Source organism: Gymnodraco acuticeps, unplaced genomic scaffold, assembly GCF_902827175.1.
Source record: "Gymnodraco acuticeps unplaced genomic scaffold, fGymAcu1.1, whole genome shotgun sequence".
NCBI lineage: Eukaryota > Metazoa > Chordata > Actinopteri > Perciformes > Bathydraconidae > Gymnodraco > Gymnodraco acuticeps.
This window is the reverse complement of record NW_022990558.1, coordinates 3,422,678-3,440,841: the sequence shown is the minus strand read 5'-3', so window position 1 is coordinate 3,440,841 and position 18,164 is coordinate 3,422,678. Positions and strand designations below refer to the sequence as shown.

The window sequence follows — 18,164 nt, the reverse complement described above, 5'->3', positions numbered from 1 at the left end:
GTGAGAACTATCAAGTGTATGTGACAAAGTTGTTTAAATCATACACAAGTCAAAGTAACATTTTAATTAAGTTACAATTAGTAGTACAGTTGTTCAGTGGATGTGGAAGTGTAGCTGTAGTGCTGCAGGAGGATTGTGAGTTGTGTGCTGTTTTTGAGATGGAACGCCATTATCCTTACCTTCCTATCCCTCTATTTGGAACGCTCTCTCTTCAATCAGCACTTAGCGCCTCGCCCTCCCTGCCTTAGTGTTCTCAATGCTCTCTCATTGATCAGGAAGGTTTAGCTGACATCATCGTTCCATCTCCATCTCTCATTCCTTCTATTTTCAACCCCTACTTCCCCATGTTGCTCTGATTAATTATGTATATCAACTATTTGGGCTCTCTCTCCTGCTTGCTTCTCACTGTAAACATTGCACCAGTACAGTTTAAAAATTCTGAAGAAGAAACTCTACAAGTCAATGAGTAGCAGTTTAACAATCATTTTACTTGAATTCTCAAAACAATTTAAGGTGAAGGATATTGGGATATACTTTGATGGTAGAGATGTTCTTCATTCTTAAGGCAGTATTTGTCCTCTGTGGAATTGATGTAACAGATAAAAGACGTTCATTTGATCATTTACAGTTGAGAAATATGTGTGCGACTCAGCCAATCACAGTTCTATAAAGGATGCAATGTTATTCAATGGTATAACCTTAGCACAGTGGTAACGTTGTAATTCAATTGTAGGGAATACGTTGTCAAAAACAAAATGTTGCTGCGTACGACTTTTACAAGCGTATCCCCTGCCAGCCTTTATAAAGTGAATCGCCTAGTTTAACAATCAATAGCATTGATAGCAACAGCTGTCTTTTGTTTGAGTGACAGTAGGAACAGGATGTCACTGCTTTACCCATGGCTGTGTCCTGCCATATGAAATGCCCTGATACATTAGCATTCCGTTAGATAGAACAAAGACATATCCATGCAACATGTCCATGTTTGAATGCATCGTTGCATTGTAAAAAGAGATTAATGAATGATAAACTTGTAAGAATTAAACTAGATTTAGATCTGGCCAAAATACTTACATCTAGCAGTAACTTCTTAATCCACAGAGAAACCTTCAGTTAGGTGTGTAAGACCAAGCTGCAGCTTTTGATAACCCCTAATGTGGCTGGAGAGCCTCTTCAAGCTCTAACGTTTTTAAATTGAGGAGTGAAGTGGGACCAAAGAGGTTTAGTTGACACGTTATATTACTCTTTGAGATTGAGTAGAAGCTGCAGAGTTTATATTGTCTAAACATCTTTGTATTGCCTCTGTGATGCTTTATTCTGCCGTTAAAGTTGCACGTTTATAAAGTAAATTGCCTAGTTATTTTTATTAATAGTGGATTTTTTGTTATTTGTTCTAGTTATTGCTAGTGATGTTAGGGTTAGGCCTCCAAACTCACATTGGTTTCTCATACAGCATCTCTGTATTCACTCTGTCCTAAACGGCTTGTTGGAGCTCCTGCCCCCCCCCCCTCCCTGTTAGCCCAGTGTGCTCTGATTGGTCAGGACGTGAGAGGCTCGCTGCTCACTGAGCTGGCTTACTGGTGTGGTTTCCGGGTCAGCGGGACAGCGCAAAACTCATCCTGAGCACACAAACACTCACAGCCGAAGTAAAAACAATAAGTGTGGCTTGATATTGAGAAAGAAAAAGGTTTTTAACGCTGTGAGAATGGGTCTGCAAAGAGCATTTCTCCGCCATCCCAACTCGTCTATTACCAACCAGGGGACTCCCTGTTAGTTGAAAATGTAGGCTAAAGGTCCCCACCCCTCCAGGTGTGTGAGGAGCTCCGCGGATTGGTCCATTTTGGTTCCGGGAACCGCATGACGTCATGCGGTTCCCGGAAGAAACAAATGGAAAAAGAGAAATGTCCAACGAGGCGTTCTGGGGCAGCACAGACAGGTATATTCTGTGTTAGAGTTTTACTCCCTACAGGGTGTACTTTGAGGGTTAGACTCTGCAGACCGTTTACATGCAGAAAAAGCTACATAACACAAGGGGACGGGTAATAACCGGAAAAGCATGACATGGGACCTTTAAGCAACATGGTAATGTTTGTAATTGATCAGTTGTATACTCAAGGTAAACATGCTTAGAAAATGAATGTATTTTTTGTTTTAATATCAAAGTAACAGCACTTCTACATGAGCAATATATTCCAGTTCTCTATCCATCCCTGGCCTGCAGCATTAGCTGTACTAGCTTAATTATAACAGGTGGCCAGCCATTTTCTTTGCCAGCCCAAGGGAGGCAGAGCAGGATAAAGCCAGCATTTTATCTACATTGGACAGTTAGTCCATAGTTAAGGCTGTAATAAATCTTGCTGACATAAATTCAGTGAACACCCCTGTAAACAAGGACTTGTGTTTGACCTAATGGCTCACACTGTGATATTACACATTTACTTCAGATTGTATGTGACTATCGGAATATTTTCTTCCTTGATTTACAGCTGTGTCTTCTGATTGTGTGTGTGTGTGTGTGAACTATTTTTGGTGCTAAATACATCACATGACCTGCATATACCACTGTTGCAACTCAGCCAATTCACTACAGCCCTGTGCTGTTCCTGGGGCTTGTTCCAAATATACAAGTGGGACATACAGCTTCCAACTATGGTGTATTGGCCCCAGAACTACACAGGACCTGATGTTGCTTCCTTAGCTAATACATTCATCCATATTCAACCGTACATGGGTGCTCGGGCTTTCAGCTGCTCGGCTCCCAGACTCTGGAACTCCCTGCCACTACACATCCGACAGTCTGATTCCATAACAACATTAAAAACCCACCTGTTCAAACTGGCATTTTCTTTATAAACTGTACCCTGTGTCCTCTTGTGTCCTTCTATAGTCCATTTTCCTGTTGTATGTCTTGTCTTACCCCGGCTGATACTTCACTAAATCCACTGTTTTAATTGTTCCCTATATTGCCCCTAAGGTGTCCTTGGGTGTTATGAAAGGCACCCCCCAAAATAAATATATTATTATTATATATAGAGTGGTGCAGTGATGACTCATTTGTGTTGACCAACCTGGAAGTTAGCATCCAAGGGCTGCCTCACCAAAAAGCCACATAACATAATTGGCAAACACAGATTATGATAACTACGTACATGTTTTGTTCAGCAGGATTATGTCCACATAGCTAAATACATTGCGGTCCCATGCTTTCACATCACCACCGCTAAGCTAAAGGTGGCTAATATTTCGCATTATGACGTTTAAAAAGCCTTATTTAGTCACTAATTAGCCATTTTTTAAAACAAAAAAGCGTTCACAAGTGGGGCATTTACTGACAGTTTTTTTGTCGTAGAACAAAAAGTGAACATCTTGCAAGCTTGTATAAAGACATTGAATCTCCACCAAAAAATGGTTGCCTTTGGGATTATGGATCCGAAAGTGGTAAAATGCTAACTCAATATCAGGTTTTAGAACTCAGTCCTGCACCGCTCTCTGCTGTGTTCATGACCATATACCTTATTTAAGGCATCCAACCAAAAACTCAGTCATAAATCCATTGACTTTGACATTGACAGCTGGTTCTGGCTGTCCACAGGGGTCTTAGGAGCCCACATTACCTCCACAGGGAGGCTTCTTGCAGGACTTGCAGTTCCACTCTAAGCTCTTTGCAGATGTTCAAGCTCTTCACCCTTTCTCTAAGGCCACTTTGTGAAATAAACTTATTTCAGCTCATTGTTGGAATGTAGATCCTTGGTTAGTGGTTGGGTTTGCCTTCAGGCTAAGCTCCCTCTGTACCGGAGCACTCAAGTAGAGCACCCACATTACTGCTGACATGGCAGTAATCTGCCAGTCAATCTAATCCATCCCATCCAACCGAATTCAAAAGTAGAATAAACTCTTAGATAAATAAGCAGGGAGTCGGATGAATATATTGCTCTATGGTTTCATTACTAGCTATTACATTTGAATGAATGTCATTATATGAGAACAAATGAGAAACTAATATTGCCAACAAGCTTTTTGACCAGAAATCTAACTGTCTTGCATCATCAGCCTTGCTCTTCTTTAACAATGTGTTTTGTGTTTAAAGTGCATGCTCTGCCAAAAATAAGTTCTGCTGATATCAAATCAAGCCCTCATAATTAATCGTCAGACAGCAGCCAGCGATCACGGTGTTTTTATTTTAATTTTCAACTTAGTTTTGGCTGGTTTAGTAAAGGTGTCTCTCTGCTTTGACTATGAGTTTTACAGTACCCCAGATTAAGCATGATCAATAATTGTGATCTTAATAATGATACAAAGAAATATGATAAAAGGTGCTTTCTAATTGAAAATGGCACTTTGAAATGGAAAGGTTTTTCTATATTTGAAAAGATGTGTTTGTAATGTTATTAACCAAGATGGCCCCATATAACAGATCCCAATTCAACCCCTGACTGTGCCATATTGTGTACGTTGTCATGCAAGCTGTATTTATCGAATCTCTGCATGTTAAAAAGTACTGCTAAACTTTTTTAAGCTGATATTACCTACGAGGTTGTGTTCTCAGTTTGCTGGATGTGTGTGCAGGGAGGATTACATTACACTTAAGGAAAGGCTTTTGTTGAGATATGAACTAGACACAACTAGCTTCTGTGTTAACATGTACAGGTTGTTAAATGTTTTTCTTATTTATCTTAGAGAGCTTCCTTAATCTCCCAGGACACACACCAATGCAGTGAGAGCGAAGAAAGGCCCTGAATTTACATTCAAAGCTAAACAGGAAGATACAGAGTGGTGTTTGAAACTCTTAAAAGCCTCCTGGGCCTCTACTTGGCCTCCACTATACCTCCACTTTACCACTTTCAATCCTCACCTTTGTAGGATGTGTTCCCTTCATGCCACTTAATTTCAATGATAGTCATCATCCTGCCTCTCACTTGGGTATTCTTTAAGTTATCTCAACACTTTGTTTCTCCCACAACAGGAGCTAATGCGTAGCGCGCTGTGTGTTTCCCTGCAGCAGGCAGAAGAGGCTGCACAGACGGAGGTTTCCCAGCTTCACCTGCAATCCAGCGACTCGTCGGAGAAGCAGCAGCCCAAGAGGTTACACGTCTCCAACATCCCGTTCCGTTTCCGAGATCCTGACCTCCGGCAAATGTTCGGGGTGAGATGACAACTGCACTACACTCGCACACACGCACACACACACACACACACACACACACACACACACACACACACACACACACACACACACACACACACACACACACACACAATGCTATTAAAGTGAGATATGCTGCACTACAGGGCAATCATAAATATCTAGGTGGAATGTCGCTCACCTTACAGCACTGTACTCCTGCTCTTGCCTGTAGGCTACTGTCAAGAACAGTAGCACAGGCAATCTTAGAAAGATTCATGACAGGAAATGCAACACTAGAATCATGAGCAAAGTAAATCATAAATGGGAGATCAATTATGAGCAGATTAACTAACTGTATCAACTTCTAGTATAGTATATAGTCAGGGTGTCCGCGGGGTCTTAACATTACATTACATTACATTGCATTTAGCTGACGCTTTTATCCAAAGCGACTTACAATAAGTACATTCGACCAGGAAGACACAACCTTGAAGAAAACAGAATCATATAAGTACATCAGGTTTCATAGAGCCAAACATTTCAAGTGCTACTCAACTGGCTTTAGATAAGCCAGTCCTTTATTAGTGCTTTGTTAATAATTCTATCGCTCGAAGTGGAGTCGAAAGAGATGAGTTTTCAGTCTGCGCCGGAAGGTGTGTAAGCTATCTGCCGTCCTGATGTCAATGGGGAGCTCATTCCACCATCTTGGAGCCAGGACAGAAAACCCACGTGTTTTCGCCGATGGGAACTTGGGTCCCCCTCGCAGCGAGGGCGCAGCGAGTCGTTTGGCTGATGCAGAGCGTAGTGCACGCGCTGGGGTGTACGGTTTAACCATGTCCTGGATGTGCGAAGGGCCAGATCCATTCGCAGCACGGTAAGCAAGTACCAGTGTCTTGAAGTGGATTCTAGCAGTTACCGGAAGCCAGTGAAGCGAGCGGAGGAGCGGAGTGGTGTGGGAGAATTTAGGAAGGTTGAAGACCAGACGAGCCGCTGCATTCTGGATGAGCTGCAGAGGTCGGATGGCACATGCAGGTAGACCAGCCAGGAGGGAGTTGCAGTAGTCTAGGCGTGAGATGACGAGAGCCTGGACCAGAACCTGAGTCGCTTTCTGTGTCAGCTGGGGACGTATCTTCCTGATGTTGTAAAGCGTGTATCTGCAGCAACGGGTTTGTAGCAGCGATGTTTGCAGTGAAGGACAGGTTGTTATCTAGGGTCACACCCAGATTCCTTGCAGTCTGAGTCGGGGAAACAACTGAGGTGCCGATGTTGATTGTTAGGTCAAGAGTGGGACAATCTTTTCCCGGAAGGAAAAGCAGCTCAGTCTTGTCAAGGTTGAGCTTGAGGTGGTGAGCAGACATCCACTGAGAGATGTCAGCTAGACAAGCAGAGATGCGTGCGACGACCTGGGTCTCTGAGCGGGGAAAGGACAGAATTAATTGGGTGTCGTCAGCGTAGCAGTGGTAAGAAAAACCATGCGGGCTAATGACTGATCCGAGCGAGTTTGTGTACAGGGAGAAGAGGAGGGGACCAAGAACAGAGCCCTGAGGGACCCCTGTAGTTAATTGACAAGGGTCGGACTCAGACCCTCTCCAAGTCACCCTGTAGGTACGGTCTTTCAGGTATAAGGTGAGGAGGGAAAGAGCAGAGCCTGAAACTCCAAGTTTGTGGAGAGTGCGAAGGAGGATCTGATGGTTCACCGTGTCGAATGCAGCAGACAGGTCCAACAGGATGATGACAGAGGAGAGGGATGCAGTTTTGGCAGTGTGCAGTTCCTCCGTGACAGCAATGAGAGCAGTTTCTGTGGAGTGACCTGCCTTGAAACCAGACTGGTGCGGATCCAGAAGGTTGTTCTGATTGAGATAACAGGAGAGTTGTTAAAAAGTATTACAAGTTGATAAATCAATTTAGTGAAAATTAAGGCTATTAAAAAGTATTAAACGTCATTTTCCAAGGTATTACATTTTGTAGCTTGTTTTCAATAAGTATATAAATTGCCCAAAGAGGTTGTATTCTACAGTCTGCCTGAATGTAATCATTGCGTAGGTGTGTAGTGTGATTCTGTGTAGTTTATTTATGGCATCCCGTTGGATGTGACGTCATCTGAACAGGACATCGCACACTCACTGCTTGATAGCGCGCGAAGGCCCGTTTACGCCGGTTGTTGAACAGCATCGTTACGGGGAAATGCAAGTTAGCGTCCAAATGGTTGGAAGATAAGGAGGAAGGACAATCCATACTGTATATAGTCAATGTGAGGTCAAGTGTGTTGCCAATGTTTTACATTTGACTTCAGGATTCCTGCATATACCCTGATAGTATTTAATAGGCTGTTAACCCCTTAATGTTAATTGTGATGTAATGTCTCAAAGAAATGAAATGAATAATGATTTTAAGTTGTGTTACAGTTGCTCCATTTTAGAAGGAAAACTATAAAAAAATTCAATAGAATAAATGAATAAAAACATAAAAAACTAAACTTAAACAAATTTAAATTGAACCAAATAAAAAATGTATATAATGTATGTTGGGGAATAATTTGCTTAGGTATTCAACCTTCGACACAGTTCATCATTTTCTCTTCTCACTGTCTCCTTTCCCAAGAACCAATCACTTCACAATCATTTATCAATCAGCTAACTTGTGTTCAAATCGATTAATTGTTGCTGAATTCAGAGAATTTATCACAGCGTCTTTAAATCCTCACCTCCCAGAAACAGAGGAGAACGGGGAGTCAGTGTTGGAATCAGAACATCAGGGTAGATCAAAGACGGGGCTCGTGAAATGCTTTCATGAGCATTTTCAGCAGATTTAACAAAAAATGTGTTTGCAAAGTGTGAAGTAAAAACTTCTTTGCAGCAATGCACAAAACTTTAAATAGAACTCATTCATAAAACTGGCCCCTTCATTGAGTAGAACACATGTGCTTGAGTCTAGAACAGCAACTAGAAGTGTCTCCATTCAGCTCTGTGAAGCTGTAAATAATTCACACCTTTACCTCCGTATGACCCCTAACCCAAATTACCCAGATCCTTTTTAGTGTTTCCATGTCCCTCTTGGAGACTTTGAGTGGTGGATAGCCACACTGTAGTTCTTCAACTCTTTGCTAATAAAACATGGTGTTTACAAGTATAATACAGGAAATGTACAGGGAAGTAATTATTTAACTTAAATAACTGTTAAATAATTAATTATTTAATTATAAAATAATTGTAAAAAGTCGTTAATCCACCATTGGATGGAGAGAAGTCTCTGCCGCGCAAATGCATCTCTGCATATTTGAATATCTAAGTGAAATGGACTAAGGTGGAAAAAAGATAGGGGACAGCTAGTACCATACTGAAGAATTGAAGACAGCCTAGTGTGTGTGTGTGTGTGTGTGTGTGTGTGTGTGTGTGTGTGTGTGTGTGTGTGTGTGTGTGTGTGTGTGTGTGTGTGTGTGTGTGTGTGTGTGTGTGTGTGTGTGTGTGTGGTGTGTGTGTGTGTGTGTGTGTGTGTGTGTGTGTGTGTGTGTGTGTGTGTGTGTGTGTGTGTATAAAGCAGTTGCGAGTGAACTTGATTTTTGCATACCTCAAAACCTTGGTCCCCATACAGAAATGTGGTCCCCGATTCAGATAAAAACCAGTATGTGTGTGTGTGTGAGAGAGAAAGTGCACCCAGGTGAAGTTTACCTATACATGCATGCAAACACTAACACACAATTTCACATTACTGAGTATAGATGACCTGTCACACATCCAGCATTAACATTTAATATACTATAATAAGACTGGAGATGTACCCCCCTTGAACACCACCACCCACCTTCCCAATTCCTCTAATGGAGTGGAACATCTGCTCCTGCAGTCACCTTGTTCCAGGAGGAGGGGGATGACCTCCTCGCCTTTTCCAGCCTCACAGCTCTCGATTTGACCCATCAGTGGAGACATAATTAATTGGATTCCTTAGCGAGGTTAAAAGGGAGTTTATCCTAATTAAGTATAGGGTGACAGCTCCAGTTATGGGTGAGCTATGTGTGCATGTGTTTAGATTTGTGTTTTAGCGTGTGTATTCTTGAAAAGGCGTGAAACTTTTTCCCAACAGTCATTTAGTGAAGTTTCCAGGGCACAGGACACTGCACCACAATTACCCAGTGAAATCATCAGGTAGAGGTGAAGTACAGATTGTGAGAAAGAAAGAAACAGACGGATAGGGAAGCAGGAGAAAGGAATTAGAAGAGACAGACAATCCGGTAGCTCTCACTTCAATCAGTGGTGCTAAGAGGTCATCCAGTCCTGTTAACAGCACCATCACAAAGACTTAGCATCCAAATCCCTGGGCCAGGAAACCTTTCCATCTAAACAAGTGAACATGTATCCTTCATGCTGCTCTATTAAACAGCAAACATAGCAAACAATTGATATTCAGTTGTATGACAATGAATACAACATAGCCGTTCAACCTAATGATAATTCCGTTTTTTCACAATATAGGGTTATTTCATAGTTTTCACCATCTTTTCTATCAGTAAAAGTGAAGGTTAAAAAGTAATATTCTATGACTAAATACCCTTTTAGACATGTACTTTTGTGCAATTAAAATGTCAAAACATTCAAGTGAAAGCAGCTGAACAAGGTTAGATACACAGGGATAATGAATGCTTATCAAAAGCTTACAACTGTAAGTAGCCATTTTGAAGTTGAGGATATTCTTATCATGTTAGATCATTTTAAGATGCTTTTTACTGGTCTCCTGTTTTATTGAGAGGTTTCCCTCCATCTGTGTCATGTCTGCTTCTACTCCCTGTCTGTGTGTGTTTTCCTGCCTGTTTGATTATGTGACCTGGCCTTATAGAGAGGCCAAGTCCCTCCCCTTCCGGGGGACCTCCATGGGACCTTATTTTGGAAAAATCATATATTGAAGTCAATGGAGAGAGAAAGATTATCTTTTGATCCCGTTTGAATTGTGCAATGAATTACACATATGATGTTTCTCAATTTAAAAGATAATTTTGCAAGTCAAAAAAATTAAAATGTGTCGTAAAACTGTGAAGTAACACATTGTTTTGTGTGAAGCGCTCAATGAACTACATCTCTGGTCTTGCATACGTCACCAACACCAAGATGGCCGTCACGTTAGCACATTTCACCTCTTTCTTTCAGAATGAAGTGAAAAGTAGAAGTAGATGAGGCGTGTGGCGCAGTGGGTAGAGCGTTGGTGTTGGGATCAGGGGAGCACAGGTTCAAACCCCACTGCAGTCAGCATGTCGTTGTGTCCCTGAGACACTTCACCCCAAATTGCTCCTGTGGGGATTGCCCACAGTATTGAGTATGTAAGTCGCTTTGGATAAAAGCATCTAACAAGAGACATGTAATGTAATAAAAGTAGATGGGCGTGACTTTGCCACTCTTTTAGTTTCACCTGCTCCCCTTTAGCCCTGCAATCACCTGAGCACTTCACCCCCTCATTAGTTCAGATTCTGTTTGAGTCCTGCTTAATCTTTGTCAGGTTCTTGCAACGTGTAGTTCTGTCCTGTTCTTTTTTGGTATTTTTTGTTAATTCTTCCTGTCTCATTCATTTGGGTCCTTCCTTCTCTACAACCCGTGATGCTTTGTGTGTCCATCGTTCTGACAACGCTCCCAGATCTCAGCAACTAACTTGATGTGTATAATACTACTATCAAAGTTAGAAATGATCCACACAACTATAAATAAAGCAAAGACAGCCTTTTTAAAGGCCCTCTACTCATCTGCATCAAAACAATGAAATAAGAGTTAGTCATTTTTGTCAAAGGTCTTAAAATTATATAGTTTCAACTCATTTCATGGAATTTTGTTGGCAGCAAAAATGTCTTCAGTATAGTGAGTCAGTTTCTTTTTAATTACATTGTAAAATAATAGTTAACCTATATTTCTTTGGAGACCTATCATTCTTTTAGGCTTTCTAGAAAAGTTTTTAATCAAATGCTGACCCAGCAACTCTCAAACCGCTGTTTTTTCTCACATAGCAGTTTAATCAATTTGATTCACTGTTTTCTGCTATAGCAAAGAACGTAAAAGACAAACAGGCACGTGTAGTTTACACTCTCATAACCAACTTTTCTCTTTTCTGTCTTTTAATGGTCCAACTTTGAGGATTAATGGTTGTTGGCATTGCATTTCATATACCACATCCAGATTTGCCACAATAGGGCTCCAGTGACACTGTACCCCATTCACCTCAAATGAGACTTGTGAGCAACTGGCTCAATCTCCCATTATGGTTCTGCTAGACTACCACCACAATGCAAACAAAGGCAATAACTAGAGCATTACAGCAAATGGAATTCTGTGTCATTTCAGCAAAAGCTGTAATAGAAAAGCAATACGAATGCATTAAACAAAGCCATATAAAGAAGTTCAATCAAAGGTGATGCCGCCACAAGCTGGAGGTCTATCTCTGAGAATTATACAATAATAAACTGTGATACTCCCTCAAACACTTCTAGAAGTCCAGCTCAGGACAGGAATAAAGCCAGATTTGTGTGTACGACTGCAGCAATGCAGGCGCTCACAGGGTATGGCCTCGTAAAGGAATAAAACTGGGTTCATTACCCAAGCTTATTTGAATTTAATTCATAATTAGAACAACACATTTGGAGGGAAATTACTAGGCCGGGGAAGAGGGTTTTAATGGTAGAATGATAATTGGCACTCACAGCACCACTTCACTGATTCAATTCTCTCATTCTCAAGATGTGGCTGAAATCTGTAATCTAGGGCTGCACCTCAAATAATTTCCCGGACTGAAAACTCTCTACAAACTGTCGGACGAAGACAGTCGCATTTTTTACAGGCTCCCACTACCTGTTAGCATCTAGCTCTCCTGCTTACAACATTTAGCCACCCCTGCTTATATATATACATCTTGACGCAGTTTGGCATTGGTGCATGGGACAGTAATTGCCCTAAACCTTTTACACTCAAACATGCCATCAAAACACCCTGGGGATTATGTGCTACTTCAGAGAGCTAATACACAGATGACAGACCTTAAGAAGAATATCCGACGGCTTTCTGACGAGCTGAAAGAAAAAGACTCTCTCGTCCAGTCTCATGGAGGTAGCATCGGTGCAGTCTAAACAGCTTGCCTCGTTCAATGCAACTATCCATGACACAGTTCTGTGGGATCCTTCCACCTGTCCATGGCCTTCTGACTCCTCGACACCTGGCCATCAGCAGTCGTGGTCTGAGGTGGTGCGCAGGAGCTTTTTGAATGGGGTAACTTCACTGCCTCGCCTACGCCTTCAGAACCGCTTCACCACCCTGTCAGACGATACGGTCCATCCAGCTGATGCTCCCGCGGCACTGACCAGTCCAGGTCTGCACCCTGTCGACACTGCAACTCCTGTGCCGGCAGCCGACAGTATTTGTGCTGCTTCCCAGGCCACTGTGAAGTCAACTCGGCATCCCTCATCCTGTCTGGCGACCTCCTCACGTCGTAGACTCCTCAAAGAGGCCGTGCTGAGACACTCGGGAAGTTTTCCGGGCCCTGAGCTGGCAAGGAAATCCTTTCCCAGCCCAGCTGTTACTGTCTCACCACAACACTCTCCTGCTCGGTCACTACACCCTCAATCACCGGCACCCCCTCGTCCCCTTTTCGCCCCAACCACATTAATAATCGGGGATTCCATAACCAGAAACATCAGATTCTTCAATGCAGCCACACGCTGCCTCCCTGGAGCCACAGTCCCGGTAATCCTGGATAAACTCCCGGGGCTGCTGCACTCACTCCCGTCATCTGTCAATAGACTAATTGTCCACGTTGGGTCGAATGACACAGCCCGCCAGCAGTCAGAGTAGACAACAAATTATTTTTAGAAACTTTTTAATCTTCTACGGAGCTGTGAAAAGTCGGTTTTTATCTCAGGTCCGAACCCAACGCTGGCCCGCGGAGCAGGGCGTTTCACTAGGATCCTCAGCCTCCACACCTGGCTCCAATCCGCCAGCAGAGCTCACGATTTAGGTTTTATTGACAATTTTAATCTATTCTGGGACCGACCCGCCCTCTTCAACACTGATGGAATCCACCCCAGCAGGTTGGGTAGCCGCATGCTAGCGGCTAACATGCAGCACGCTGTTCAGACGTCTCCCTGACTATTTCCACTCCATTTCCACACACCCCCCTTTCCAGCAGTCTCATCTCAGGCCACCGTTTCCACTGCTAGAAACTTTTCTTCTTCGCCGATGCCGCTGACGCCTGCCATCTCACTCTCTGGTGCCACCCAATGACCAGAGGCTTCTATGCCAGTACAGCAACCCATTTCTGTTTTAACCAACATACACAGAAGGTTGGTGACTCAGGTTGGAAAAAGAAAGTCCAAAAGGATCTTTTTGAGTTTGTCGAATTTAACAGAAGTTCCGCGTGCTCCACGGTCTATCACGGTCGGTCAGAGTGATAGTATATCAAACACATTTAAACTGGCTCTATTAAATGTCAGGTCTTTAGCAGGTAAATAATTTTTAATCAATGATTTTATCACCCAGCACAATCTGGATGTTATGTTTTTAACTGAAACTTGGTTAGACCAAAACAACAGTGCAGCTGTTCTTATAGAATCAACTCCTCCCAACTTTAGTTTTATGAGTCAGGCAAGACTGCATAAGAAAGGGGGTGGAGTAGCTATTTTGTTTAATGATTTATTTCAATGCAAGCAGACTATGTATGGAAACTTTGCTTATTTTGAATATGTGGCCCTTCAGTTGAAATGCTCCTCTCGAGCTCTTTTCCTAACCATCTACAGACCACCCAAATACTGTGCAAGCTTTTTTGATGATTTTACCGAGTTGTTGTCTATAGTGTGTATTGACTTTGACCGTTTAATCATTGTTGGCGATTTTAATATCCATGTTGACAACCCTGAGGACAGAGGGGCTAAATAACTGTTTTGTGTTATCGACAATTTTGGACTGACTCAACATGTCAAGGGTCCGACGCACAATAAGGGGCACACCCTGGACTTAATTATCTCAAAGGGTCTGAACATCTCTAAGCTTGTGGTGACTGATGATGCACTCTCCGATCATTCCTGTGTTTTCTTTGAGAGCTCTACCGTCCATACAACTGTTAAGAAAGAGGTCACCGCTAGACGTCACTTAACTGAAAATGCAGAGGAAATGTTTGCCCAGATTTTTTCTCCCTCAATTGCCCATGCTAACTTCTCAGTAAATGAGCTAGTTGATCATTTTAATTCTAAAATAACAAATGTCATGGATACCATCGCTCCCATTAAAATAAAGGAAGTATCTAGCAAGAAAAAATCTCCATGGAGAAAAGCCATGACTGTGAGAACAGCAAAAACTGAGTGCAGAAAAGCTGAACGCAGGTGGAGAAAAACAAATCTCCAAGTTTACTTCGAAATATACAAAGAGAGACTCTGCATCTATAATCAGGAAATAAAAAAGGCACGACAGTCTTTCTTTTCTGACATCATTACCAAAAATAAAAACAACTCACGTGCCTTGTTTGCTACCGTCGACAGACTAACTAACCCCCCAGTGTCAGCAGTAGCTCCAGAATTTCTATCCAATGCAATGAATGTTCCTCCTTCTTCACTGACAAAATCATGCAAATTAGACGGGCAGTCAGTGCCTCTGCATCAGGTACAGCACATGTTTTGTCCCTGTGTTCACCTAAAGCCAATTCAGACATCATGACACAACTCCTTCTGATAAATGCTAAAGACCTGGAAGACATTATTCAACATCTGAAATCCTCCTCCTGTAGCCTCGATATTATTCCGACAGGACTTTTCAAAACTGTTTTTCTCCGCATGGCCTCAGATATACTACACATAGTAAACAACTCTCTTCAATCAGGTGTATTTCCGCAGGCCCTGAAAACTGCAGTAATTAAACCGCTCCTAAAAAAGCATAACTTGGACACAACCGTAATGAATAATTACAGGCCAATATCAAACCTTCCTTTTTTAAGCAAATTGATTGAAAAAGTTGTTTTTCAACAATTGAGTCATTTCATGTTTTTAAATGACGGTTTTGATGTGTTTCAGTCGGCCTTTCGACCTAACCACAGCACTGAAACTGCACTTGTAAAGGTATTAAATGACATTGATTTAAACACAGACAGTGGCAGAATATCAGTGTTAGTATTATTAGATCTCAGTGCTGCCTTTGATACTGTTGACCACAACATATTGCTAGACCGTCTTGAAAACTGGGTGGGAGTTTCAGCAACAGCTCTAAACTGGTTTAGCTCCTACTTGAAGGACAGAACAAACTTTGTCTCAACAGGCAATTACAAATCAACCCTGATAAATATGTCATGCGGGGTTCCTCAAGACGCCATCTTAGGACCTTTGCTTTTTAATATTTATATGCTACCTCTGGCTGAAATTATTAAAAAGAGCGATCTAAGTTATCACATCTATGCAGACATCACGACACCCAGATTTATTTTAAAATCACACCGGGAGACTACTCTCCGATTAGAACACTGAGCAAGTGCATTGAGCACCTCACTGACTGGATGACTCAGAACTTTCTCCAATTGAACAAACAAAAAACTGAGATCATTGTTTTTGGAGCAAAGAAGGACCGATTAAAAGTAATCGCAGAGCTTCAGTCGGCAGACTACAAAGTAACTCACAAAGCAAGACATCTGAGTGTAGTGATGGACTCAGACCTGAAGTTCAACAGCCACATTACAACAGTCATTAGGTCTGCTTATTATCACCTGAAGAATATATCGAGGATTAAAAAACTAATGTCACAACAGGACTTAGAAAAGCTTGTCCATGCTTTTATTTTCAGTAGACTCGACTACTGCAATAGTGTATTCACAGGGCTGACAAAAAAATCCATCAGAAAACTGCAGCTGATCCAGAACGCTGCTGCACGTGTCCTCACTAACACTAAAAGAGTGGATCACATCAGTCCGGTTCTGAAATCTCTACATTGGCTTCCAGTCGGCCAAAGAATTGATTTTAAAGTACTATTGCTAGTTTTTAAATCATTACATGGTTTAGGACCAAAGTATATTGTTGAACTCCTGCATAATTACGAGCCATCAAGGTGCCTCAGGTCTTCTGGGACGGGTCTGCTATCGGTTCCGAGAGTAACAACAAAACATGGAGAGGCAGCATTTAACTATTATGCCCCGACACTCTGGAACAAACTACCCAAATCATGCACGTCCGCAGAAACGCTTACTGTTTTTAAATCGAGACTAAAAACATATCTCTTTGGCTATTTTTAATTGAGATGCTCATATTCGAACTACAGTATTCCTTTATGCCAGGTATTGTATACCTGTGGTGTTTATTTTTATTATTTAATTATCTTTGCTTTGTAATGCCTGTTGTAAAATGCCATTATATAATGTGTTTTTACTGTATGTATTCCTAAAAAGTATTTTAATTTGTTTTGTAAAGCACTTTGAATTGTCGCGTACAGAAAAGTGCTATATAAGTAAACTTGCCTTACATACTGCACACTAACCTACAGACTTAGGGGATTTCTATATCCCTCAAAGAGAAGTGAAGCAAACCAAGTCTGACAACATGTCATCAACTGAGTATACTGTATGTTGGCCTTTTTATGCATTTCTTGAAGCAATTTCTGATTCATTGAACTAAAATGTCTGCCAATGGATCCAGCTCAAGCCCCAAGGCCCCAAGTAAGCTACACGTTGTGGTACATTTTTGTTCATAGCCAGAGTAGTACTACACTTCCTTGAGGCCCATAATTGCTTTTTTCCCATTGACTTCCAATGGTAAAGAGACGTTGGCAAGAGACGTTTTCTTTATTATGTAAATCAACTACCCAGTACGGACACCTGAATGGCCATCCATCCATCCATCCGTCCATACAACCACTTATCGCCAAGGAAGCAGTTTCAGCAGAGGGCCCCGAACTTCCCTTTTTGTGGCCACCTCAACCAGCTCTGACTGGGGGATTCCAAAGTGTTCCCAGGCCATCATAAAGATAAAATCCCTCCACCTGTTCCTGGGTTTGCAAGGCAAGGCGGCCTGGTGGCACCCCTACCAGGTGCCCGAACTACCTCAACTGGCTCCTTTATACACAAAGAAGCGTCTGCTCTAATTAAGACCCTCCCAAATGAGTGAACTTCTCATCTCATCCCTAAGGGACATGCCAGCCACCCTCCAGAGAAAGCTAATTTCTGTCTGTTGTATCCGCGATCTCACTTGAATAGCCCTTATTTTAATCATTACCATCTAAAAGTTGTCAAATGCACTAAAAGCCAAATCCAGTCATTTGACTGAGCTAAGCTAAGACCTACGTGATTGATGGTGGGGCAAGGAAAACACAAGTGTGCATGCTCTATTGGCCCAATGGGTGCGTAACCTACCTACGATCCTGGGGAAGATCTGTTCCTTTGTGTTACCCACATTGGCTTTATGTGCCACTGAGCAACTTCCATAGTAATGAACGAGGCCCCACCCCAACCCTGTATCCAGTTTTCTGTATACATCCAGGATCCAGCTGGCCTGCACTTGCACAGGAACCCTGTTCATTTAGCCTCACACAGAGTGAAACTTGACAACCTGATATGCAGGACTGTAGCCATCCCATGAGCCTCAGCTGTGTTTAATTAATAAGCAGGCACTTAGCGAGCCAGCCGCAAGAGGGTCCTTACTGTCACATTCCCAGAGGTAGGGGTCCTAAATGAGTCATTAGATACTCAGCACACATACACCTGCTTGTCACACCCACACACACACACTGCTGAAGTAGACCATGCGCGTGTGTGTTTGCGGTTAGCACCGGGGGTTGGGTTTGTGCTAATGGGGTTTTAATGACACCTACTCTCGCCTAATCACCTGTTCTGGAGGCTTCCAGCAGCACAGGTAGCCCAGCGTTCCCAGCAAGGGAATTATTTGTAATGTCTCCTGTTCATGTCTTCTCTCTCATTTGCCTCCCCAATTATTCCATAAGGCTCCACTCAAACCGACCCTGCCTCAGAGGAGGTAAAACGTAATTATAATCAAAAAATCTGCTAATTTACATCAACATATCAGTGTAGATATGGAGCCATCTTGCACTGA

The 18,164-nt window shown here is 42.3% G+C and overlaps 1 protein-coding gene across 2 annotated transcripts in view; it reads left to right on the top strand.

Moving 5' to 3' along the window:
• Positions 1 to 18,164, top strand: part of rbfox3a (RNA binding fox-1 homolog 3a) — a 227,843-nt gene that overhangs the window by 145,728 nt on the left and 63,951 nt on the right. Inside the window, exon 4 of one of the 2 annotated variants that reach the window (XM_034227530.1) lies at positions 5,000 to 5,143. In XM_034227530.1, coding sequence (XP_034083421.1) covers positions 5,000 to 5,143 — 144 coding nt within the window. Of the gene's footprint in view, positions 1 to 4,963; positions 5,144 to 18,164 lie in introns of both variants that reach the window. The other variant, XM_034227531.1, reaches the window with a different exon arrangement.